Below are 15,340 nucleotides of genomic sequence, written 5' to 3'. Positions count from 1 at the left end.
GGCTGGGGGATGATGTGGTTGAGAGCAGCCCTGCCCAGAAGGACTTGGGGGTACTGGGGGATGAAAAGCTGGACATGAGCCAGCAACGTGCACGCACAGCCCAGAAGGCCAATTGTATCCTGGGCTGCATCAAAAGAAGCGTGGCCAGCAGGTCGAGGGAGGGGATTCTGCCCCTCTACTCTGCTCTGGTGAGACCCCCCCGGAGTACTGGGGTCCAGAGGAGGGTCACAAAAATGACCAGGGGGATGGAACACCTCTTCTATGAAGAAAGGCTGAGAGAGTTGGGGTTATTCAGCCTGGAGAAGAGAAGGCTCCAGGGAGACCTTATTGAGGCCCTTCAATACTTAAAGGGGGCTTATAAGAAAGATGGTGGCAAACTTTTTAGCAGGGCCTGTTGCGATAAGACAAGGGATAATGGTTTTAAACTAAAAGAGGGTAGATTTAGACTAGATATAAGGAAGAAATTTTTTATGATGAGGGTGGTGAAACACTGGAACAGGTTGCCCGGAGAGGTGGTGGATGCCCGATCCCTGGAAGCATTCAAGGCCAGGTTGGACGGGACTTTGAGCAACCTGATCTAGTTGAAGATGTCCCTGCCCATGGCCGGGGGTTTGGACTAGACGACCTTTAAAGGTCCCTTCCAACCCAAACTGTTCTATGATTCTATGAAATTTGCTGCTTTCCCCCTTCTCTATCAGTGTAATCCTGTGTCCTTCCTTCTCTTAATAGGTACTGCTTTTGCCATTTAGACCTCCTCTCTATACCAATAATCTTTAATATTTCAGAGATTACCTGAAATAATTCTGTAAGTAATGTACACTATGTCCTTCTGCCTTTAAGAAATCAGAGTTATCTATACATTTTGTTCTTTTCCCATGTTCCCCGTTCTCCTACTTCCTTGCTAAAATTAATTCCCTTTATTTGTGAAGAAAAAAGCCAAAGAGGCATCAAATATCTCAAATTCTCCCTCAGGGGACTGCAATAAATTTCTTCTTTTACTTCCTATGTTCAGAATCAGCCATTCCTCTCTGTGTTTTGAGAGGAGATTCACAGCTTCATGAGATATTTTGAGTAGTTAATTATACCATGAACCACAGACCAGCTGACAGCTGCAATTCCTGATTATAAATTGACAGAAGAATGGTAGCACTTTTGGGTACCTCTGCTTGATCTGCTGCTGATTTTTTAACAGCAGATCTCATAAAAGCTAGTGTGTGGGCTCCATACCTATAACAGATGCAAACAGTTCTGGAGTGGAGCTCCCTGCTGCCATGAATGTGGCTCCAGCAACATCTTCACTCAAATGTAGTTTCTGGAAGAAAAGCATTGGTAATTTCAGCACTGCTACGGTATTTACATTGCACAGTTCTACAGCTGCAAAGATAGAAGCTCTTTATTTTCTGGCCACAGTGCTGTTAAAGGATGAACAGTTACTACAATACAAAATTAGACACTGCCTTTTGAGAAAGCAAATATACTTTGGGCAAGTAAAATGTTTATACACTAACTCAGTGAAGCGTCAGATAAAATTACCTACTTTATATATAACTGAATAGCCAATTGTGGCTTACATGTAGCTGATTAGAGAAAACCATCTCTGCAGATTCAAAAAGATTTTAAACATCTCAAGTTGTTTTCATTATTTTACTTTTGGAACTCTAAACACAATCATTCAATAATTAAGGGCAACTCTTGGGGCTTCTAAAATTTGAAAATAAAAATCCGTAAGAGAAAAATATAACCTCTGTGAATAAATCTTCCAAACAGCAGGCCTGATTCTGGCTTCACTTTACAGCTGTGTTAATCAAAAGTGAGTCCTCTGACACAGACAAAATTAGTCCAATTAGACACAGAGAGGCCTGTGTACAGAGACATCTATTTTTATGACAGTGTCTCTTAAGCTCTAATAGGATATAGATAACTTAGAGCTCTCAGACCAGCAGAAACGTGTAGCTCCACAAGTGGGCTGCATCAGTTTAATACTGTTTGAAGTTCTTTCCCTTGAACTATAAAGAAGGTTTTATGGAGGAGCTTTTTCCTTTTTGAGAGTCTCTACACTCATCTTTAGTACCTTATTTTTCTTCCAAGGACAGAAAAGTGATTAGTGACAAAAGGACCAGTACAGAAATCCTGTATTTTTCAGGCATTATGTAACATTTTGAGCTGATGAAAATGGCATCCTATAGAACTTGACAAAACATAAACACAGCCCTTACTGTACCATTTGATCTATTACCAGTCATACTGTTACAGGAGCTCAAACCTAAGTGTGCTATCTGAACTCTTCTTAGCTGTTTCAATGTTAGCAGAACATGAGACAAGAGGCAAAGATTTTATGAAGGATCAGTGACAACTTAATTGGTACAACCCCACTGGTACAACTTAAATATGGTGTGTAAGGTGCGTGCTGAAGACAGAACATCTGAAAAGGGAAAGAAAAGATCCCTATTGAGTATTTTACTATTATTGGCCGCCTCCTGAATCTTCTATTTGTTCTTCTATTGATAAGCATAAGTACATAACTCTGAGTAACACTAATAGGAATTTAGTACATATATCCACAGGAAAATAGACTTTTAACAAGCTACAGGAGTTTTTCAGAAAATGGTCAGACACATTTTTGTTACAAAGCAAAGGAGATGAGATTTTCATTTTGCCCTCAAAAAGGAATTAAAATCTGGTTTTGTATTTTGTATTCATTTTGTAGCAGTTCACCAAAGCCTTACCTAACACAACATTTACATGCCAAGTATAAATTCTACCCTGTCCCAATCAACTCACTTAATTAGAATCCTACATGTAATTTTGCAAAATCTTCTCAACAATTATGTAAAGGAATTACATGTATTTACTGATTTTTTGCATATAAAATATGTATTCTCATTCCATATCAAACCAAGGTACATACTTTTCTCAGGCATTCTCCCTTTTCTCACTTTTCTCCACTTTATGCTAGGACCACATACACTTGCTTTCTCCTTGCTGATACAGTGGTAGATGTGCAATAAAATTTGCACAGCCAACACATTAATTTGTCTATGTATGCTTTCTTTTCACAAGTGAATTTTAAAACTAGGAGTACAATAATAAACCCAACTCATCCATATGTCATATCCATCCTAGCTACATGCTTCAGGTATTTAAGAGTGCGTTTTGCATTTCTGATCTCATTAAATCTTTCATTTTTTCTCCTTGAGTGTGGCCAGGGGGACCAATGTGCCCAGATCACAGGTTCATTTTTTGATGCAAAGCTCAAATCATTTGAAAAGGACTGAGGCAAAAAAGTTGACAGGAATGAACTCCAAACAATGATGGCACAAAATGTTTGATTCTGTAATATTCTCTAAATAAATTTCCAAAAGAGGAATAAAGTTCTTTAACATACCTCACAAATTTTCTCTAAGGATGGAACAAAGAAGTCATCACATACTATAGCCAATGCATAGAACATATAAAGAGCCTGTAAAGAAAATAAATTCAGGAAATATTTCAGATTTTTCCTGTACATGAAAAGAGGAAAGAAGGCAATGCTACATTTATTCAGACTAGCAGAAATATATAGCTTCATTGTTTATTCCATTCCAAACAAAAATCCCTCTGCTGATCCATTTATGGCATAAAAACAGATTATTGAATGTAAGATTAAGTTTAGAACAAGAATGTTTGCCAGACCCTAGAATAAGAAAGGTACCCCAGTTTGACAGAATATAGTGCCACAACAGACTTCATATAAAGGAAAGTAACGGGTAAGACTTACAAAGTTACATAGTCATCATCTATATTTTCAATTAATTATCGGACCAAGTAATTAAATAGAAAGTAACACCAAGTTGATTAACAATACTCAAGAAATAATCACACCTGGAAGTAAGCAGACCCATGGCTCACTGCACCAAACCTCTCAGGAATGATCCTGGTTCCCTGCATACATGTGATTCTCCCACTATCTTGTGCTGTGCTCATGCAGTGGGCCTAATCCTGCTGTTGTCCATCAAACACAACTCCTTTTTACTTTACTTTCCCTGTGCTAGGAATGGAAAACTGGAGCCCGCAGGCCTTACTTGTTTTGTTTTTTCTACAATAAACCATAAAACTCCACATGACATTTTCTATATTTCTTCAGGGTTGGTTTTTTTTTTATTACAATTGCATCTTTTGCATAGAGGCACAATAGGAAAGAAAGAGAATCACGAATCTTCCACATCATGCTCAATGTCATCAACAAAGGAATCCCAAACCCTGCTTATGCAAGATGAAATACAAACAAATACTAGACTGTGATCCATGAGGCCAGGATTTTATCTCCAAGAGGATGAATGCATAGGCACTGCAAATTCAGACTTGCAACATTTTCTTAAATAAATCATAGAATCATTTATGTTGGAAGACCCTTAAGATCACCGAGTCGAATCATTAACCTAACACTACCAAGTCCACCACTAGACCATGTCCCTAAGACGTTACCTTTTGAGCGTTTGTACCCAGATAGACATATTAGAAATACTGAAATCAAAATATTAGACATTTGTTGATATATACAAAGCTCTATTTAGTAAGGCCACTAAGATGTTAATCATCTTACAAGACAAATAAAACAAAAATGAAGCGCAGTAGAAGAAAACTTACAGCAATGATATGAAGCAGAACTCCTCCTTGCTGCCGTTCTTTAATTGTAAATACATCTTCAGGAAATTCATTAATGGCTGAAAGAGAAATACACTTTTTTTTTTTTTTTTTTTTTAATTTTGCAGCATCTATAAACGGAAGACTGAAAAATAAGGATGCATCTGTAGAAATACATGACCAAACATGAGTGCATCTTCCAATTTATTACATTATAGCTTGTCACCTCAGAATCTCTTTTCTGCTCTGTAGAAAAAACAGAGAGCTGATACTTAGGTGTTATTAATTATCATCATTCCAGTGACTTAAACTAACCTCCACTGTACGAAGACTTTCACATTCTTAATGCCTTATTTTTACTATTGCCTCCTCTGTGTCTCCTCTAAATATATTTCCAAAGTGATAGGCACAGGCACAAAAACTCATCCTGAAATAATATTCCTGGCTTTAAGTGTGCCTTGCCTGAAAAATTACGCAATGGTTGTAACCTTCCATCAGGTTCTTAACTATAAACCTTTACAGGGCTCCACAGTCTTGCAAATCGTCTCACAAAGATTAAAGTGATTCCAAGTACTTTCTCCAGAAAGTCTACCATTTAAATTTGGTGAAGGAAAGAATGAAACAGAAGGTGGACAATAGGAATGTGCAAAGACATGAGTTTTGGGATTATTTCTGGGTGACAGTGAAATTGTGTGGAACTCAGTTAAATGATCTACGTTCCACACAAAGGCAACAGAGAGAAAAAAAGATTCCAGATGATGGAGACAAAGACAGCAACTAAATCAAAGGCCTGAAGCAATATATGAGATAAAGAACATCCAGGTTGACAAGACAGGCAGGGATAGAGATCTACACTGCCTCAGACAGCGTCTGGGAAGTTTAAGGGTGAAAATTATTTCAGCCACTGGAATCCAAATGCACTGAAGTAATTAAATTATTATTCAGAAAGAGATAGTTTTTTTTGCAAGGAGTTGTAGATGTAGGTTGACAACAAGATAAGCTCCAGAAGGTTCTTATGAACTTACCATAATATACTGAAATTCAGGGAAGGAAACAGAGGGAATGATCATCTTCCCCATATTCAAGTCTGCCAGTTCAAAGAAATGCTTAAGAGCACAATATATGATATTTATGCTGTTCCATTTTCAATTTCAATGGCATATTTTCTCAATTTCTCAATATAATTCTGCAAACAATAATAACCATGAACACAGAAACCAAGTATTTGAGGTACGGCTGATGTTTTTAGCTACTAAACTTCAAACACTCTAAACCAGCCTTATTTTCAGGAAATGTTGCATGGTAGCTCTTTGAAGATTACTTTTTAGAGTATCTTAAATTCGAGTTACCTGTAATCACCAAACACACTTGAAAATCTTAGCTACAGTGAGACGATAATCTAGTTTCAAAGACCTGAATGACTTCTCATCTCCTTAGTCTTTGACTTGTATATAAATACAAAAATGCCTCTTCTCATCTGTGCTACACACACCTACATATGTTGCATATGTCTAGCTTGACAAAGACTTGAATAGTGTCTCCATGCAAAGTTGAAGATCCCATAGCTCTGTTTTTTCCTTAATGACCACTACCATAAATGTATTATTTTTGAATTAATACACTGGCAGCAGGCAGCGTTTAAAACCTTATATATATGAATCATAGCTTCCTTTCAAAAGTCAAAGTTATCATTTTACAAAATCTCTCTAAATCCTCCAACCTAATATTTGAAAGCCACTATAGTTTTGTTTAAAACTACTAATGGTCTATAAAATATTTAGCATAAAATAGAAGTTCATCAACAATGACTGACTGCAATTCCTTTACTGATTTTCATTAGGCTTTTCAATAAGACCTGTTCTTACTGTTGTGTTCTGACTGGAACTGATATCAGCACTTGATATGTTGAATAGAGTTTTCCCAAGATATAGGTGCATCTTTTCTTTTAAATCTCAGACAACAAAAACTATATAAATCTATACTAAATTTTGCTTAGGTACTCCTGAATGTGATTTCCTACTCCTAGGTAAATGTTCTATTCCTGGTCCTTCTTCTGTAATTACCAGGAAAAATGAAAGCAATAGTGGATATAAATATACAAATGCATCAGCACAATAGCACAATAATACCTAATCACTCATTGAATTATGGAATACCATTCAAGGGTAAGCAGAGTACTCCAGTGCCTAAAGACCATCAGCACACCAGTGTTTAGTAGGACTAGCTTCAAGAAAGTGGATCTGCGTTGCTACAGAACTCCAGAGTCTTCAAGGGCGGCTATTTGCACTGTAGAGAGACTTGTGACCTTACAAAAAAGTCTGAGAAAATAGCATTGCTATACAAATGCAAACCACAGCGTAAATAAAAGACATTTGCCTATTGAGCCAAACAAATTCAAACACTTCTAAGATCAAAATATGTGAATAAAACATGTTCCTTTCTGTTTGGTTTTCATCACTGTTACCCTCAAACAAGGACAAGGATAGTGGAAATACACCTAAAGTGCGAGAAAACTGGTTGCATTGCAGTTTTGAGACACTGTGTATTTAGAGTTGACATTCTTACTCTTTTACTGGAAGACAGTGCAGGATAATCCACAAACTATTGGTCAAGATGCAGCAATCTGCAATGCTTTTATCTACAAATAAACCTTTTAAGATGCCAACAGCACCTTATATGCATATAACAGCCAAGCAGGTTCCCTGTAGTAAAATACTGCTATATATAGTAATATAGAAATATGTAATATAGTAAAATACAGTAATATCATTCCCCCCATGTAGCAATCAGGGAGGAATACCCTTCTGGAATAATACTGGAATACCATCAAATTTAAGAACTTCTTGTCAGCTACACTAGCTGCCAAAAGCAAAATTTCTTAGAGGAGTTATTCCCTACCACATGAAATAAAGTACGGCAAAAAATTAATCAGCACCAAAAGCATGTGGTTTTAAATAACTTCTGCCCATTAACAATTAATATGAACTAAAATGATTAATAACCAAAAAAGCATTAAGGAGACTTCTCCTTTGGGAGAAAAGACCCAGAGCTGCATCTTATGTATGCTGGCATCTTATACAATATGGTTGTTCTTGCATGACTGGCTAAAATACCATGCCCACATGGATGTATTCAGGACATGTATACTGTTTTTCTTATTGCATCCCCATCTGTCCTCTGTCTCCTCTATTCAAGCCATGGCTGTGAGAATACACGTATTCCAGCAATGCACTAGGACAGCAGAGACCAGAGCCCTGGCCTGAGTCATGATAACATGACCCTGCACATGGGGTACATCTTTTCACATAATCTGATGCAAAGGTTTGCAGCTTCCCATCACAGGTGCTGTGCCAGGAGCACCATCCCCCTTACTGCCACTGTATAGCAGAGGGAATATGTGCCTGTCCCATAACATGGCAAAACGGATGTGTCATCTAGGAAGCTATTACCTACCTGGTAATCTCATTTAGTTGACTGTAAAATATTTCACAGTATAACATTAAAAATGGTTAAGTCAGTATAAACTGAAGTTTCAAGAAGCATGAATAAAAATAACTATCTTTCTAATGTGACTTTACTTATTTGAAGTTAATACTAAACAGGAAATCAGAAGACCAGAAGATGTCAAAGGTAAGAGCCAGAAGATAGAAATGAGCCCAGGCATCTGATCACCAAGCAAAAGCAAACCAGCTTCACTGCAAACCATCTTGTTTCATATATAGTCTGGTGATGTAGTATTCGTAATAACTACTTGTAATAAATATCTGCTTGCCTTACAGAAGTAATTTTAAATGAATTAACATGAAGACAGCTTTTCTCAAAGATAATGCTCCTCTCTACACAGAACTCATGGCATGCAATTTTTCTCACACAGAGACACTACAAAATCTTTAAAAGTCAGGGAAATGAAGCAAGGCTCTGGAGCTTGGTAAGTAAGATTTCTTTCCTAAGGAAATGGCCACCTGCCAGTGAGTTCCAAGGTAAAGCTTGGAGTTTTTCAGTATAAGCATTTGCTGTCTTTATGGCTTTATTATCCTGATAATCACAGGTTTTGTGTAATTGTCAACTATAAATTCTGTATACCTTATCTACATGCACTGTTCTTTATTTACTCATTGTATTGTGGTTTTAATATTTTAAACAAAGATTTGTTTTTCTTACCTACTGCTATGATAACCTGGTTGCTCAGGAAAAGGCTGTTTGGATTCCCTTGGCTCCCAGCTTAGGCCTGGGAATCAACATCACTTAACTGAGGGGGGCAATGGTATTCCATCATCTGTATAAGCTGACAGAGGGGAGATGACACTATCACGGAGTTTGAGAGAGCACAGTCTGCCCTCATGGTACAATCTGATGTGTGTGCGCAGCAAGGCACCACTCTACTTCATGCAGAGATATTTTCTCATGTACGGGAGACAGAGCTATCTGGCAGCCCGAGTGGGAGCTACAACTCCTCGGCTTCTACCGAAAAGAGACAGAACAGATGGGAGAAGGAGAGGAAATGAAGAGCAGTACATCTAATGGGGCTAACCTTTGCCAAAAGAAGGAGGGGAACATACACCAATCATCTTAAAATCAGCTAGAAATACAGAAATATTTATCCTGCTGGTACTGTTGCAAACCCATGGCTCCTGCAGCTCATCTTATCAAGCACAGATTTATTGGGGGGGAAGGGAGGGCACCAAGAAAGCCAAATCTATATTGGAACTGTCCTCATTCTGCAGCTCATTCCCTCTCCCCAATCATGAAATAAGTGGGGAAACAAAAGCAGCTTATCCAGCCACGACTTGGAGAGGACACCACCACCTTTTTTGCTGAGTGATGGAAACAAAAAATCCTGGATTATGCCATGACAGAAAGAATGATTCACCTTTGATAAAAAGCTCTGGCTGAGTTGTCTGTGGCTAAAGAGCTACACAAGGTATGCAAGTAGCATGTCTCAGAACAGAATATAAAGGCAGCTGCACAGCTTAAGCTATCTGCATGGCTCTGGACTGAAGATCTGGTATGCAGCAGCTGGGGTAACCCAGGCATGCCAGTGACACCTGCCTGGACTTAGGCTATTACCGGATTACTTCTGGGTACCATCAGAGCATTGTTCCCATATGCCCTATGCATACCTTGACAGGCAGTCTGCCAATGAAGTTAAGTTTCAAAATCTCCTAAGCCTGACAGAACATCTCAACAACCACGTGGATCTGTGGTTTTATAACCTGCCTCGACATGTGATTTCTTCACCTTATCAGCAGTTGATTTACTCACAGAGGCAACAAACATGCCAACTCTTAATACCTGCTAAGCATTCAAGCCTGTTACGACTCAAATTCTTCCTCACAGGGAGAAGGGAGCTGTAGCTGTTTGAAAGGACACACGCAATCAGCTCCATTCTGCCTTTGCAGGAAGGGGGTTAGGCAAATTATGTACACAGAAGCCCACTTCTCCTTCTAATGCCTGCATCTTGTTCCTCTGCCCGTGTTTCTCTGTCCCTTCAGGACGTGTTACATCTACAGACTGCAATACCTACCCCTTTGCCCTGGCATTCAGGCGTTGTTGGTCATCAGACTCACCCGGGGCAGAGGTGTAAAGGGAAGAAGGACAGACGGAAGACAGAATTACATACTTCCGCCTTTACCCCCTCTATAGTCACATTCACAAGCCAGCTTGAGTATTTCAAATTTGTGTCATTTGTTTAAACACTGCATGCAGCTTTAGGCACCTCTGCACTTAGTGTATTTCTGCTTATGTGCAATTCCCTTTTCACATTGCAGAGCCTCATCTTCCTAAGGCCTGGTGTTGCGTTCATGCACACGTATTTGTGCCTCAGTGATAGCAAACAAACTCCTCACTGTGTGCAGAAATGAGCTTCTTTATACCTGTCAAGCAAATGCATGCATTGTTACCTGGTGTCAGCAGTAAAATGTCAACAGTTTGTGCACCGAGTTGAACTTGCAACAGTCTTCATGGTACTGCAACTTGCACTGATTTATAATTCTGTACTAATATAATCTGTTAGAAGATTTGAGTAAACGTCAAAAGATCATTGCTTCTTTCAACCACGTCTCTCCCTGAATGCAGGGGTCCTATATGAGCTGAGTTGCAATGAATGGGATAAGTATGTCTTAGAATTACCCTTGATTTCAAAATGTTTGTGGCTTTGCCCACACTGTTCTTCAAAATCAGTGCACTGGGAGGATTTTTACAGAAAGATGGTTAGCCATTTTGAAAGCATCCTGATGGCAATGGGAGAAATTCCTCCCATATTCTCTTTACCACCGATGTCAAGAGGGTCAGTCCTGTCACATTTCACATATTAGCTCAGGTGCTGAAGTGGCGACAGTCTCAGAAATGGCTGTGGTGAGCTCAGTACAGCCAAACAGACCTGTAGGTAGTCTCAGGGAACTGCATAATACACTCATCTGATCCTCTTGCATAACCTATGCACTGTCAGTATTGTGACAGCCATTGTGTACTTTAGAAAAGAAGAGCAGGGTTGCTTTTGCTCATAGAAAAGTATTGACTTGTTTTAGTTATGTATTCCACTGTTAACACTGCAAACAAAGTCAATCCGAAGATCATATGATCACAGTGAAACTAGTTTATTCATATATAAAAGTCATATGAAAGTCTTCCTTTTTAATACTACTTCCCAAATTAGATATAAATTTTAACAGTCATTAGAAAATCATAAATGTGCTATAGTACATTAAAGCTATATTTTTTACAGAATTACAGAAAGCCTAAATTCATGAAAAAAAAAATCACATAAATCTCAAATTTTAAAATAACCCTGTCTAACACCACAAGCTAACATGCCCTTAACTCTGAATTGTCAGTGGAGAAAATGGTATACTCAGCAAGTGCTTTTATACATGAAAGCTGGTAACTTAAAAACGTTATGAGGACCAAAGAAGAAACAAAAGAACAATTCACTGATAATCCTGGATACCATCCAGAAAAAACAGGAATTACCAAGCTTTAAGCTCCCATTCCCATTAGACAGCTGTTTCCAGTTTTCTGTAGCAGGATGACATAGATTTTCCCTCAAATACTCCGTTCAGCTTCTGCTGGATACTATACTACCACCAGTGTTAAAGAAAATCAGGAACGGGCAATTCAAAGAAACGCACTCATTTACCTGAAAAACTCTGCAAGGAAATTACTTGAGAGATAACTCTTTTGTAAACTGGTTTCATGGATTACACCACCTGGACAGCAACAGACCATCCGAATGAAGTGCAGTGAAATGATATGAAATACCACCCAACTTCTTTGAGAGACATTTGTGCATCAGTGTAATGCCATGTGATGCCAAAGATCAAGCTTTGTATTTGCAGGCAAAGTACCATATGGCAGGAGGCACAGTAAGCATCCTCCTCCATAGCCCTCACCTCACAAACAGTAGAATTATGAGCAAATTTTATCTCTGTGGTATACTAATTCAATTTGCATTGCTCAACCAAAAGAGGACTGCTGAATGTGATTATCTGTGCAATGGTAAGTGGCAGCTTATGAAGCAAATAACTGACTCAACTCTAAACTATTAAATCCATTTAATATATGTATTGTAAAGGATGGTGTATAATGAAATAGCCTTCAGAACTCTCCTTCCATCAGTACAAAATTACGAAAATATCTATACAAGACTGGATTAAGCTACAATAAAAAGTAACACTAGTACCTTATTAAACCCTGGACTTACATTTTGTTTCTTTTCTCTTTTATAAAAAAGAAAAGTATTTGTATTCATTAAGGCAATGTCAAACCATCAAATAAAAATACACTAACAATTATCTGCCAACAAAAAGAAAATTGAAAGGCATGATGAAATCTCATCTCCCAATCTAGGGAGTCAGTGATGACACATGGATGCACAAGTACTGCAACATGGGGATGCACTGGCATATCACAGCGCAGCATTTCATGTGTACTGGGCTTTGTGTTAATGGTTTTAATGTCCTCAAGATAACTCTAAAAGGACCCCAAGGTTTGGGATCATGGATTTTTGTTTCTCCCTGGCCTCCAGCTGATATACTCTCTAGAAACTGCCTTTAAAGAGCTAGAGATCAAGAACCTCATGATGAGTTTCCTTTTCTTTCTGACAGCAGTTAGTTATTTCACATTATTTTCTCATGTGGATAGCTCTTGCCTGATGCCTTCATACAGCTGTATCTCAACCTTATTACTGCAAAGAGGCAGTTCCATAGAAGATGGCTGGAACCTGCCTGGAACACCTCTACCACAATCCAGGATTTCAGTACAGATATGAAACTGTGAAGCCCACTCAAATTAACTAAGAATGAGGACATGAATGTTTCTAAATCAGTGCTGAACAGAGGAGAAATTACCAACACCAAGACCTTTTTATTACAGTCTAAGAACAACTTACATTAAAAGATTTTAATTCAGTGTAGTGCAGTGCACTAAATCTGCCTCCATTTGACAGCTCTCTAGTGCCTATGTGAAATAAGCTGTTGGTCTCAGTGACCAGTCACAGAATTTCTGAACTCTGCTAACATCTTCCATGATTATGGTACTGGTTTTCCACAAAGCACATGTGTATTCTTCAAAACCCCACCCAAGGACACCAACCCTTTTATTTTACACCTCAGATTCCTAAACCGGGATACGAAAACATTTTTCATCTTCTCCCCTTTTTTACTTACTGTCTCATACTGCCTCAGCTGTGTTTACACTACTCTGAGCCAAGGTTGCCAAAGCAGTTCAAACACTAGAGCAGCGTCCAGCACTGGTGCGGCTTATTCGGACATGTCATTTCCCAGCTTAGGGGGAATAATATGGTTCATCCTCCACTCAGGACTGAATAATCATTGTGGAATAATGTGAACAGGTTTAAGTTGTACTACCTCATGACTGTTCTGTGAATTAACCACACACATCAGTCACCAGTAGAAACCGGTGACTTCTACATGGAATTTCCCTCTGGTTTCTCACTTCATACACTCAACCTCCCCTCTCCCCTTCACCTTCCTCTCATTTTTTGCTTCCTGAAAGTTGATGGTTTCTATGGTCAACAGCCTCGTTTCATTTGAGGGAGGAAGCCCTCTGGTTATGCAGGGGTTTGGACTCAACTTGGCTGTGTCCTTTTTAAATACAGGCAGAAAGTGATGTCCCTGGAAAGATCTACCTGACTACCTGATAGGAAAAAAAGCTTAGGAAAAGGGATAATGACTGGATTAACTATCAATACTGTGACTCACACAAGAAAGGACAGTTATTAAACGGTCAGGCAATTTTTCATCCCAGCAGAAAAAGAATCATTCCTTACATTTTTCACAGGCAAGCCTTCCAGCTGCAAACAGCCTGGAGAATCATACATCACTTGCTTCCTATGAGTTTTGGTATTATCATCTCAAGCTCAACAAGGTCTTGTTTTGGGGTTTTTTTGCTCCCAGTCAGACTTTAAAATCTCTTCCAGAACTAAAGGATGGAAAGTATTTATGCTAGTTGTTCAGCCTATCCATTCGTAAACTCAGTTTGTTCACCTCTACACAGTAAGGCCAGAAGTCTGCTGTCAAAGAGAGGTTGCGTTGTCTGCAATGTCAATGACATCTCCAAGGGGATTTCACTACAAATCTATTAGTAAGCTGTATAGCCAGGGAAAATGACAGTCTGGTTTCAATACCAGAGGGCTTTGAAAATCAACCAGGCAAGCTGTGGCACTTTACTGAAAAGATCAGGAAAAGTGTAACATAATTTTAAGACACTGTGGACTACTAACCCTCTTTGAAACAACACACTCCATTTGGCACAAAAGAAGGACATTTTTACAGAAGGTGGGTTATAACTCCCCAATTTTGTTACTGAATATACATTGGAGCTGCTTTTATATATACTGTTGTTGTACTATGACTATGCCAGCTCGAAAATCAGAGTAGACCACTACCTCCCTCTTTGTTCCCAAAATGACTCTTTCAGCAGCTGTACAAGGAACAACTACCACAGAAGTTGTCCTTGACAGATTTCCTTTTCTACAGAATTTCATAGCTGGAAGAATCTCTTTTCTGTGCTGCTTGAATATGCAAGCAAGACAGATCAGTTAAGTGAATCTGGCCCAAGGTTGAAGTCTTCCTCTCTGAACATCTGAAGAGCTCATTTGGCAGATGTCACCTATTTCAAAACCGGGATGCATTATTATTCCACTGATGCCACGTAACAATGGGATCGAAACTGCCCTTCAAAGACAAAAAGAAAAGCTGGCTACCAGTGACAGAGCTAATATGAAAGACGATCATATTTATGAATGGATATAGATGGAGTGACAGGAAATAACAGTTTTCCTTAGAAAATATCACTGATACTGTTTAATGAACATCTCTGCTTGCAAACTGACTATATTTTTCCATGTAACCAAGTTCCTAGCCTTCTTCAGTGAATAAAATAGGGTGTTACTACCTCCTTACACCTGCTGGAGATAGACCTCTGTCCTGGTTTCAGCAGGGATAGAGTTAATTTCCTTCCTAGTAGCTGGTACAGTGCTGTGTTTTGGATTTAGGATGAGAACAATGTTGATAACACACCAATGTTTTAGTTGTTGCTAGGTAATGCTTACACTAGTCAAGGACTTTTCAGCTTCCCATGCTCTACCGACTGAGAAGGCTGGAGGTGCACAAGAAGCTGGGAGGGGGCACAGCCAAACTGGCCAAAGGGACATTCCATACCATGTGATGTCATGCTCAGTACATAAACTGGGGGAAGC

At 38.9% G+C, this 15,340-nt stretch overlaps 1 protein-coding gene across 1 annotated transcript in view; it reads right to left on the bottom strand.

Annotated features, from left to right (window-relative positions):
• The window catches only part of SLC24A4 (solute carrier family 24 (sodium/potassium/calcium exchanger), member 4), a 95,206-nt gene that overhangs the window by 32,793 nt on the left and 47,073 nt on the right, over positions 1-15,340 (bottom strand). Inside the window, 3 exon segments of the mRNA XM_009319529.1 lie at positions 1,228-1,312; positions 3,386-3,460; positions 4,627-4,703. Of these exon segments, the coding sequence (XP_009317804.1) occupies positions 1,228-1,312; positions 3,386-3,460; positions 4,627-4,703 (237 nt within the window).

This window comes from Pygoscelis adeliae, unplaced genomic scaffold, assembly GCF_000699105.1.
Source record: "Pygoscelis adeliae isolate BGI_AS28 unplaced genomic scaffold, ASM69910v1 Scaffold71, whole genome shotgun sequence".
NCBI classification, from domain to species: domain Eukaryota; kingdom Metazoa; phylum Chordata; class Aves; order Sphenisciformes; family Spheniscidae; genus Pygoscelis; species Pygoscelis adeliae.
This window is presented reverse-complemented; position numbering and strand designations above follow the sequence as displayed.